Source organism: Argiope bruennichi, chromosome 4 (genome assembly GCF_947563725.1).
Source record: "Argiope bruennichi chromosome 4, qqArgBrue1.1, whole genome shotgun sequence".
Classification (NCBI taxonomy): domain Eukaryota; kingdom Metazoa; phylum Arthropoda; class Arachnida; order Araneae; family Araneidae; genus Argiope; species Argiope bruennichi.
In genome coordinates, this window is record NC_079154.1 from 106467474 (window position 1) to 106480400 (window position 12927).

Sequence of the window (12927 nt, forward strand, 5' to 3'; positions counted from 1 at the left end):
GACAACTATTACATTGTCTAGACGGTTTCTGGTGCATAAATCTATTCTTCAGATTAAGGAATTTCCATGTTCTCCGACACGTCGGAAGAATCCATTTTTACTCAAGGGTTGAGAAAAAGTTCTTAGGAGTGAGTAATAAGTAACAAAAGAATAAAGAGTCAAGATTGAAAAATATTTGCTGGAAATCTTATATCTGATTAAAGAATAAAATTATCCTGAAGTTATCTCCATATAATCTCAAGTAAAATGGTAATGTATTCAATATATTCATTTCCTTTATCTTACTACATTTATAATTTAAGACAGATATTTTTAATCATCTTCCACTAGTATTCTAAAAGCAGAGAAAGGCACAATGAAATTGATTTTCTTAACGAGTATTTTCATCACTTTGTTTTCTGAAACTTTATTGGAGGTAAGTTTTAAAATTAAAATGTTTCTGAATTATTCTTCATTTAAATGTGATACATTCCACACAAAGCAATCACGTTTTTTAAAACAAATAAATTATAATTATGAACTTTCGTAATTATAAACGTTCGATACTTTTTATTGTTCAATGCCATATTAAATATTAAAAAAAAACTTTCGAAGTTAAAAACATGAACAGAAAATCGCAGCTAAATCAAAATAAAACTCAAAGGTTTTATTATAAAATTGGTTTTTCTTTACTACTTAGAACACTAAGTAGAGTTACATAAAATTATTGTAGACGATGTAGTTTGGTCTTCAAGAAAATTCAAACATTTATCGAAACGATGCTCTATCGATAAATGAAATTTTATATTTAATGATGAAAATGTTTCTACATTTTCTATTTTTTGAAAAAATTATATAAATTACTTTGAATGCACGAGATATTTCTTAGGAAATTTTTTGTAAAGTTATACAAAACTTAACCTCAGGAAATTATTTGAATTGATTAATAAACTGTGTTTTTATAAAATCAGTATACATATAGTAATATTCCAGTAAATAATTATTTAGTAAGATATCATAGAACACACGCATCAAATTTTAAGCAAAAGACGCAGTATTAATTTTTATGTTTTTATAATTCAGAATCAATATTCCTTAAATGCTATTTTTCCTATAATTCCTTTTTTTTTGTGTTCTGATATTTTTTTTTTTGTCATGCTGTAATTTGCTAATAAATATATTCTCGATTCTACGAAATCGAATGGTAAAATTTTAAAAACTTCTAGACAATTTTATAGATGAACACTGAGAATTATTTGCTTCGGATTGTTCATTTAATAAAAAAGAAAGTTATTAATCATACACAAGTTTTGGACTGTTTTTAAAAATTATTTGGAACAAGAAAAAGATCCCTTAAACCATTAATAATATTTGAATCGCTTTCTTATAAAGTATATTTCCTTTGTCCTATTTTTTATTCCAATAAATTTTATAGAATTATATTCCTTATTACTTTTTATTTTTTTATGAGTGGAACGTGAAATTCAAAATAGAAATTTACTAATTGATTTTTCAATCAAAAGTCAGGACTTTCATTTCATATTCTCAAATAAATATCTCATCAGTGTAGAGTTTTTTATTTTTTTTATTTTTTCGAATCGGCAAATCTCAACACTCTAAGTTTCGAAATTTAAAAATGATATAATTCGTTGAATTCTATAAAAACTTTCAGAATGCTGAAAATTGGTGACTTCAAAAGATGAATTTGTCGGGGGAATTCTTGTATTATTTTCTTTTCCTTTTTTTAGTTTAAAATTCTTGTTTTATTATAGATGACCTAACTAGAATAATTTTCTAATTCATTGATGCAGCATTTTAAAATAATATAGCCTTTTCCTTAAGAAAGAAATTTTTAAATAAAGATGCTATTAAAATTAATTGCATCGTTATATTATATAAATTATCTTTATATTACATAAATTGCATCTTTATATTATATAAATTATCTTTATATTTAAATTGAATCTTTATATTATATAAATATCTTTATATTTTATTAATTAATAAAATATAAATTCTTTGAAAATATATTTTGAAGTAAAACTCTTAAATATTACTAAAGTATAAAAATTGGGAAAAAACTTTGGGCTTCGATGATAATATGGCAAACGGTCATCTTATCATCGAATTTACTTGAATATATTTTGATGCTTTATAGTTTGGCATCTCTTTCTTCATCTTACTGTCTGCATTTTCACCTTTATTCCAAACCAATAAGAGTGGTATCTCCAGACTTTTCTCGCATATTCACTATTAAAAATGTTAATTGGCAAGGCTGTAAACGCAATGAGTACTCAGATTTCTATTTTCTGTGTCCCATACATGAGCACTTTGTATTGCATATTATAATGGGAAAAAAAACTCATTGGAATTACTTTTTCCGAATTATTGAAATTATAATTTATCGCAGAATTGAAATTATAGTGAAAGAAATTCATATTAAAGTTTTTGTTTTTTGATGAAATTTCGTCTCGCTAGTATGGGAGAAACTGAAATTCGAAAATCTTTTCTTCAATACTAAAATAAAAATCTCATTTTTTAATACATCAAAGCGTAAATTATTTTGTTATGAATTATAAACTTTTCTAAAAACATATTTAATTCTTTTTTTCCTCCCTAGAAATTATGATAAAAAGTTTTCGGACTCAATTCCATTAATAACTTTTTTTAACTCTGTCAATAAATTTCAATGTCATTTATTAAACGACTCTCTCACTGAACTTTAAAAAAATATTTAAGACAATTTGTAGTAAGAAAATTCCACTTAAATTATGTTAATATTATCTTTGCGATCTTTTAATAGCAGATATAACGGAATTTTTTACAGGGAATTTAAAATGTGTTTGTAGATTTGAAGAACAATTCATAGATTTTCTTTAAAGGAATCATATTTTTTCATTTTTTAAGATTAAGAATATTTCATGTTGTAATTGTAATCCTTTATTACAATTGAAAAATGCTTTAACTATTATTATCTTTTAAATTGGATCAAAATGCTGTATGAATTCTTGCTAAAATATTATCTTAATAGAAAGACAAAAATATTAAAAAATTTTATATGTATTTCATTACTTTTGATATATATTAAATACATATTCATAAAAATCAAATATTTTTTGTATAACTTAATAAAATGAACATTTGATTATATAAGATCACATTAGATGTCCCATATTTATAAATACATTTTCAGATTTCAATGTTAAGTCAAAGGATTTCAAATTGAAGGAATATTAAATTAAATTAATTATGTTTTTTTAACGGTCAGTCTTCATAAACACAAAGCATTAATTCTTCGGATACATGATATTTCAAATAAAGCTTCTTATTGTTAATAAACTCAAATAAAGCTTCTACGAGATTTTTAAAGTATTTTCCATTTTTACTTTTAAGAAAGAAAAATAATTCAATCAACGGAAATTCATTCTTGGAAATTAATGAAATTCTGAGTTTAAAAATTTCAAGAGCGCTAGAAAAGTCTTTCTTGGAATTATATCTCTCCGTTTGTCTCCAAACGTCATAACGCAAATACGTTATGAGATAATGGATCAATTTAGTATATAGACTTAAGAAAAATATTTATATTTCTACAAATTGTAATTCTAAAGTAGTTCAGGTATTAAAAGAAATGCAACAATACATTTTATTAATAGACACACAAATCGCGAATTTTGATTGACGAAAATGTATTCATCTTTTAATTTTTTTAAATCAATATATTTGAATTAAAATATCTTAAAGGGTTTTTGCTTTTCAGAAAACTTGGCGAAAAGGAAAAAAAAAAACTGTCGTCTAATAATAACAATAGGATTTTAGTTAACCGCGCGTAGCAAACTGGGTTTTTTTTTTTTTTTTTACTTTTTCTTATACCAAGTATACAATGATTAATTATACAAATAATGTAATCGTCAAGTATACAAATTAATGTAATCGTCAAAAGATTCAAACTCGAGATTTTACGAATTTTACGAATCGTCAAAAGATTCAAACTCGAGATTTTTACGAATTTTACGAATCGTCAAAAGATTCAAACTCGGGATTTTTACGAATTTTACAAATCGTAAAAAGATTCAAACTCAAGATTTTTACGAATTTCCAAGTTTCAAATTTTCTTAAATCCCAAAAGCACATTTTTTTCAATGATGTCTGTGAACTGAAAGAAAGGCTGATGTCTAGATAACCGAAAACTGCTTTGAGCTAGAAAGAGGAATATTGGTACATGGATTTTACATCAAATTTGTAGATTGCATTCAAATTTTGAACCAAATCTATTCAAGAAAATTCTGTCTGATTGGATTTGCTTGTACAATGAGAAATATATCAACACAGAAATCCTAAAAATTATTAGGTATAAGAAATGAGACAATTTCAATGATCTAAATATATATTCTTCTTCAAACTAATTCAAATTTGCAAAATTTTTAAAATTTTGCAAAATTGAACAGCATGTTTGCCAAATTTTATTTCTTATTGCTAGTCAAAATTTTGAATGCAAAGACTAAAGAATTTAAACATGCGCATTTTGTTTCAATAGATTTTCAAGTCTTTATTCCTACCTAAAAACAATACAGAATACATGACTTAAATGTCATTATTTTCTATGCAAGAGGACCTTTGCCTTTACCTTTAGGTTCTCTTCTATATGCAACATAGAAGTACTTCTATATAAAAGAAGAAGCATACATACTTCTCATAACTTTTATAGAAAAATTTGCACAAAAATTTGCACTTTTTTTCATGTAGAAATTAGATTTCGGAAGAAAATATCATCTCCTTTTTTTTTTTTTTTTTTTGTAGATAAAGAGCAAATAACGCTATTGAAATAATAATTCACATAAAAATAGTTATTAGGAATTTTTCTGCATATTATTATAGGAAGAAATTTTCAGCCGGCGTCCTGGCGTAGGGGTAGCGCATCTTCCCCGTGATCTGGGCGTCCCGGGTTCGAGTCCCGGTTTGGGCATGGTTGTTCTATCTGTTAGAAGTGCGAATGTGCCCTCCTGTAAAAAGGAGTTGTGCAAGCGAATGAGTGATGCGTGAGTAGCAAAGTCGTACTCTTGGCTCTGGTTGGCGGTACTATAAAAACAAGAGACGCTCTCCCTCAGGCTTAAATCAGCGGGCTTGTCCGTGGCAAGTACCATAAGAAACAACAGCAGAAATTTTCCTTTAAACAGTTTTTACGTCTGATATTAACTATATGTTATTTAAAACTTTATTCGTTCAAACCTTTTTACCAAAGAAATAGCAATGCTTATCTGATTGACTATTTGTACAAAGAAACTATTTTTTTTTAAGTTATAAGTCCTCGTCTAAAGATTTTTGCAGTAACTAGATATCTAACAACTTAAGAAATTAAGACTGTAAATGTCGAACAAGCAATAACAAATTCATAAGTTAGGAATAGTGTAAAGGCTTTTTGGTTTTTCGGTCTCTAAAACGTAGAGATTCATAAAAATTTCAAGTTTGAAATTTTTGACGATTAAAAATATTTTTTATTTTTAAACTTTGCATACGAGGAAGTAAAAATGATCTATCACAGTTTGCACTTCTATCAAATATCAGCACGATCTTTCATTCTTAACTGTCTAAAAAAAAGAGAGAAAGAGAGAGAGAGCATTTAACAACGCGAGTTTGCAAATTGTACAGACTAAGTCTATGGCAAAGAATGCCTACGTTCTCTGATTGGTTTAAGCCTTGGCATCTTTTTGGCAATGTTTTGCACTCATAATAATGTAGTTTTCGCTTATTTGGCTCACACTTTGTACCTTTCATTAGTTTTATGGAAGATACGAGTGAATAGCAACACGATCTAATTTTTATTAATATAATTGTTTTCTCTAAATATTACTAGTAATGCTACTAATACTAATTATTAATAATAATAATAAATATTACTAATAATACTAGTAATACAAGTAACTAATGTTGTTTATGCAGAGAAGTATAAAAACTAAATGAAAGTAATTACTCAACATATGATGCAGCAATTAAATTTCTTATTTTTCTATGATTTTGGTGCTTTTATTAGATAATTTATGCAGTCATTGAAACTTGTTGCGGAGCGTTTGTTACTTTCCCATTAACAGCATATGGGGAGATGATTACTTAATGCCCAAAACGTATAATTATGTAAGATTTAACGGAATATGTGATTTCGAAGCTAATTTTTTTAGTTATATCAAAATAATATTAAAAAAAACACACACACAAAATATTTTTAATAAATTTTAATTTTTATATTTCCTGAATTTAGGTTTCAGGATTTGATCTTTTCTGCCGTATATATGTTCCAGATTAATATAACATGTAAACAGTAAAAAATAGGCGGGGAGTGGGAAATTCACAAATTTTATTTATTTTTATAAAAATATACTTCGGTATGGCATTTTTTTGGCAAAACATTGTCAAAAAGATGCCAAGGCTTAAACCAATCAGAGCACGTCGGCACACTTTGCCATTGACTTAGTCTGTGCAATTTGCGAACTCGCTTTAACAACATGCTTCAGTTTTCTATCATATAAGGCGCACATTGCTGTTGAGTCTGTGTTTATAATACATGTAATTAGAGAGAAATGGGCGAGCCATGTATCCAAAATTATCATGCAACATGATCAGTAAAATTATTTCGTATGAATTTGTGACTTATATTTATTTCTTTGTATATGTTATTGAAAATGATACTGTACGCTAATTTTCAATTCACTTTTTTTTCGTTATCTTATTTCATATTAATGGCTTCACACTTTCGCTTTAAAAAAAACTTTTTACTTTTTAAAAACTTTTTACTTTTCTAATACTTTTCAAAAATAAACTATGTATCTTCACAGCTCGTAGATTTGCTCCCTATTGGACAAAATCTGAACTTTCTTTTCGTTATATATAGCCGAAAACAGATGACACGTTCGAAATTTAAACTTCTCGTTTATTTCATCCCGGAACGCATGAATTATGTACAAGCAGAAGCGACGAGCACATCAACACAGAACGACACAAGATCGAAACGAGGAAAAGCAAATTAAATATTTATCCCCGTGATTATATACTGTGAGATTTTGATAGGAACTTCTTTACATGTGCCGATTTAGGTAAGGGAATTATAGGGATTTTTAAAAAGAATGTGCTTGGCTTGACAATTTTTATCCCTTCACTCAGAGCGTGGGAACTGGTCGACTTCAGCAATTTTACAGGAGCTTCTGTTGGAACTAATTTAATAAAAAAGCCGTAATCGGATAAGGAAATAAGAGAATATTTTAGAATGAAGTTAATATAGGCTAAATTAAGCTAAAATTTAAGTGGGATATTTATCTAATTTTACACAACGCATGATTTTAGTCTTTCCATAAATAATATACAGGTGGTTATCAAAATAATGGAAACACCTTAGATTTATAAAGAATTTATTAGTATGATGTAGGACAGCCTTTTCCATGTAACACAGCTTGGATTCGTCTAGGAATCGATTCATACAAGTGTTGAATAATTTAGAGGAATATTGTACCATTCTTTCTGGAGATATTGTGAAAGTTCTGGTAGAGATACCGGTGGAGGATATCGATTCCGTATTGAACGCTCTAAAATAGACTACAACGGTTCAATTATATTGAGGTCGGATGGCTGCGCCGGCCAAAGCAGATATTTAACTTCATCTTCGCGTTCATCAACCATAATTGGACAAGTCTTGCTGCATGGATAGGTGCATTATCATCCTAGACAATTCCATCTCTTGCAGGAAACAAAGTTTGCATCATAGGATGGACCTGGTCAGCTAAAATTTCTCAATACTTCTCACCGGTGGTCTCTCCTTTCAGGGTTATGATTGGTCAAGCAGAAAACCACGACATGACTGCCTATATCATGACAGATTCACATCCATGCTTGACAGTTGGAAGGAGAGAATCACAATCATACACTTTTGCATGTGTCCTCCAAAAGTGCATACGCCCTGTTGTAAGGAAAAGTGTGAAACACGATTCGTCAGACCATATTACTTTTTTCCACTTATCAATCGACCAGGTTTTGTGAGTGTTTATTTTAGTTTAGTTTAGTTTAGTTATATTAACGTCCCGTTGTAAAGCAACACTAGGGCTATTTTGGGACGGACCTCGTCATTTTGAACCACGGTCAGATGACGAGGACAAACTTGAGCTGGCACCCCCCTCTCCACACCACACCAGCGGGAGGACGTTTGTCATGTGCAACAGACCCCCTTACACGACGGTTCTTCGGTAGAATCGGGTCTCGAACCTGAAATCCTACGGTTCACAAGCCGAGATTTTACCACCAGCCCACCGTGACCAGGTTTTGTGAGTGTGACACCACTGTAGACGACGTTTACCATTAACATCTGTGACAAGTGGCTTGGGAATTGCTGCTCTGCCATAAATAATCCGTTTATGAAGGTTCTGCTAACTGTAATCACTGGAGAATCCAGATGGGTATTGAGTTCTGTGGTCACTTTTGCTGCAGTTGTTCGCTTTTTAGACATTACAATCCACTTCATCCGACAGTACATTCCGGTCTCTTTCATTGAGCGTCTATTTCCGCCCTCTATTTTACTTTGCCGAGCTTGTCTTGCCGCACTGTGTACATGCTGTCATGACTTTAGACACCTCTAGAAACGTTTAAAAGTTGGGATGTTTTGGTCACACTTGCTCCAGCTAGACGTACTCCTACAATTTGGCCTCTCTGAGAGGTCCGAGATTTTACGCTTTGGAAGAAAATCCAAAAATTACAGAACTTCAATAAAACTGACACATACTACCAGACTATATACATTGTTATTTATAAAAAAAACTTTTAGATATTATTATATTTTAATGCTTGCAAAACGCATTCAAAAATATCACTTTTATTCACAGGTGTTTCCATTATTTTGATAACCACCTGTACATAATCTGTGTTATAATAATGTATAAAATCTTCATAATCTATGAATCACGTAGCAGGATTTGGCAATAACAAAAGAACTGAAAATAACACCTTTTGTCTATTGAATATTAATATAGAAATGTATTAGAATTACAAAATAAGCGCTAAATTCAATATCAGTTTAAAATTCTTCTTCACAAGAGGACACAGTTATGAAAATATGCCATATTTCAGAAAAATTATTCTTTCCAAATAGCCTCACATATTTTGAGTTTTCTCTTACTTTCACATGATCTACATCCAGTTTTCTATTCACAGGAGAGAAGACATAAAAATTCGAGTTCGAAATGATTTTTGGTATATTGCTTTAAGATGTTCAATCTGTGAAATATAAAACGTAATAGTTAAACGTTTCCTATAAAATAATTTCCAAACTCTAGCTTAGCTTGAATACTTGCAAGGTGCCACTGTTGTAAAAATGCTTTCCAGCTTTATGGTATCGAACGCGACTGCTAAGCACATCTTCAAAATTCAATTCTACCCGCTATATTTCTTTTCCAATATTTATCGCCGATTATTTTTCAAATAATTTTTTATTGATAACTTTCAAAATTATTTCAAATCTAATTAATAATTTATAAATATTTAAATTAGTAAAATTACTGATATTTTTAGGCGAAAAATAAACATTTATTCTTCTAATGCTTGAATTGTAGTTAAAATTTAGTTTTTAATTAAACCACTGAAAAACATTAAACTTTAATTATAATAAATAACAATTTAAATTACCATTATCATCTTAAATTCTTTAGAAGGTGTACATTTTTGCGTTTTAATTGTTAAAATTCTTCTTTTTAACTTCATAAAACCGTTTTAATCCTACAATGTATAAAGAGTTAATTTGTTAAATACCTAATCAGATAGTCCCGCCTTTAATGACCGAAAGGGAAATGTGTTGAGAAAATATTAAATTAATGAACTTTCTAACATTTTAAAGCTTATTTTTATAAACAAATAAAAAAATCTAGCAAATAGCATAATCAAATAGTCAAGAAAATACAAAGATACCAAAAAAAATATTATAGCAATTTTATTGATTTAAGTGTTAAATTCTACGCTGTTTTGTACAAGGTTATGTTAATGAATACTCAGGGGAAGCAGATGTGAAAACTAAGATAACAGTTTCTCGAATTTAACTAAAAAGATATTACTTTAATTGCAAAACTTTCAATTTGATATCGATTTCTGTGATAGTTTAATTAGGTCAGAAATAAATTTAAAAAAAAAACAAATGGGAAATACATTTTTCCTTTTTTAAAAAAAAAAAATCTTAATGAAATTTTAGGAATCTCACATGCATATTTGCTACATAGACACGTTATAGGTAATAACTCTATCGATATCTGCATTTTTTTTTTAATTCGGCATTAAGAATCTATTGAAAAGTGCCTATAAACATGTTTTAATTACTCAGAATTCGTGAATAAAAAAAATAATAATCTTATTCTATAATTGTTACTCAGCAGATATTATTCAGATATGTTCAATTGTTGCATATATCATTCAGATATCTGATATTGATTTTCAAAATAAAACGATAAAAATTAAGTTTGGAAGAGAAAAAAAAATCTGTATTTCTGGCGACTGGTTCTCTGAAAACATTAAATAATTGTACTCGCAAGAATAACAGTTAAGGATTAGAATTCCTTAGGGTTTAGTATTTTTTTATGCAAAATATTTATTCTTAATTTTCGCCACTTTTTTCTAACTTGTACACTATGATACCATTTAAAATCCTAGAAAGGCGTTTTTAGAATATTTTTTGTCCTTGAATTCTGAATGATATAAAAGTACTTACAACCATTGTTCTTCGACTTAATTTTAACAACAAAAAAAAAGATTTTTTTTAAGAACAAATTAATATAGACATTAATTTTAAACTTTTATTAATTATTCTTTTTTATATTGCACACGATTATGTGAAATTCAAAATATTTCACTTAAATTTCGAAAAAGTTAAGAATATTTTTTTTAATTTGAAATTTTTTAATATTTACTCCTGATTTAATTAAGCTAACATAACGTTCAGCATATCATTTGATTGGTCATTTGAATAACTGCAATTTCCCGAGCTTCCTACTTAAATCCAAAAAACTATCCAATTTTCGGATGCAGACTTAGAAATCTGTTTTGGATAGCAAACTCAAAAATCAAACTAATAAAACTGCTGTAATGTAAAAATATAATTGACTGTATTATTATACAAAATTTTGTTTAATTGATTGAATATAATAAATTTTGAAGATTTATTATATGAAAAGTATGGATTCCATATAATAAATTGTGAAGATTTATTATATGGAATCCATACTTTATTATCAATTAATATCTTCAGTTTTTAATTATATTATTCAATATGCTCTCAACTTTTTAATGAAAAAAAATATTTCAAATGTAAATGAATTTTGTTTTGCTATAAATCCCTTAAAGAAACATTGTACTTATTAACAATTTCATTTATTAATAGTGCAAGAACCAAAATACATTTTGTTGTCTATGTTTTTATGATAATCATCTCTATTGGATGTTTTTGTGAGTCTTAGTGCCAGATCACTTCTACTTAGATTAAAGTTGGTTTACACTCGGCCAGTTATAAGACGGCTAGTAAGATAACGCATGCGCAGAAAGGGACTGATTTATGTTTACCATAATTTTATTAGATTCAGGCATTCCATACTTGGCTATAAACTGCCATTTGGGGGTCTCTGAATTTTTTTATTTCACTGTGTATCGTAATAAAATGATGGATATTTACTCAAAGAAACATGGTAAAATAAAAAAAGGTCAATATACCTAAATTTGGAAAACTATAGAAAAAAAAATACCAAATAAAATAAAAAATAAAAATTTTCATCAGAAAGAACAAAGAACAAAAAAATATTGGAATTAAACTATGATAAATAATTAATTTTTTCATGGATGCGCAGTAAGAAAAATATACTATACAACAGCATGTCGTTCCGTCGGAACAAGTACTTGTCACGAACCGAACAGCATTTTTCAGTCTTTCTACGCATGCGCTGCCTATTGGCCGAGTGTGAACCCAGCTTGAGTGTAAAAAAGGAATCATTAAGGATAAGAGCATTTTGTACTAATGCCAGTGCTGAAACAATGAAAAGCAAAAATGTTATATACTAGCTCTTTATTATTGGTTATGATGATAGTTTAAAAATGCAAGTAAAGTGAAGCATAAGTATTGGGAAAGATTTTTAATAGATTTAAATATAGGGTGCTGTTTAATAGTTGTTGCTTCACTCGCTAGAATGTTTCATTTTACAAATATTCTGATTTAGCTAAACCTTTATATATGCCCGATTTTTCTTTAATTTGGTGAATTATTGAAAATAATCAGTCCATCTGCAAAGCATTTCCTTGCTTTCTTTAAAAATAATGTTCAAATTAGACGCAACACCTTTTTAATGCACACATTTCACATAAAAAAAAGAGAATGTGCATAAATGGCACGGACAAAGTAAAAGCAAGCGAAGAAAATTACTTTTCTTCATTTCACTTCATTTTTCTCGTGAATGACTTTTTCATTGTAATGATGTATAGATAGAAATATTTTTAGGAGTTGTAAATCAATCAGATTTGATCTCTAATGGTTTTTAATATTACTTAGTTGGTTAAAAAATTTCTAGAAAGTTCTTTAATATGCTCTTCAATTTTTGGTATTTTTAAATTCTTATGGAGAACAGCGTTGCGTATGAACCATGATGCATTTATGATTTCTTGATAATTTGCTTTGCATACTTTGAACTTTCTTATGATGCATTTTAGTTGCAAGGCCACAGATAGTAAAAATCTAGGTGAGAATGGGACGTAGAATTTGTTTGTGCAAGTTGAAAGAAGAATTTTGTTGTTTTGTGAAAGTAATATTCGTCCTATTAATGGAGTTGTTAGATACACTTTTTCTCAGAGTTCATTCTGGTTCTTCTACACAATTAAAAATTACTAAATGTAGAATTAATTTCTAAATTAATGAATAAAAATGAAGAATGAAAATTCTTATTCATTACC

General features: G+C 28.3%; 1 protein-coding gene across 1 annotated transcript in view; it reads left to right on the forward strand.

Annotated features, from left to right (window-relative positions):
- Positions 1–342: 342 nt before the first annotated feature.
- The window catches only part of LOC129966376 (NPC intracellular cholesterol transporter 1-like), a 69044-nt gene continuing 56459 nt past the window's right edge, over positions 343–12927 (forward strand). Inside the window, exon 1 of the mRNA XM_056080798.1 lies at positions 343–415. Coding sequence (XP_055936773.1) covers positions 356–415 — 60 coding nt within the window. The 5' untranslated portion in view covers positions 343–355. The remainder of the gene's footprint in view (positions 416–12927) is intronic.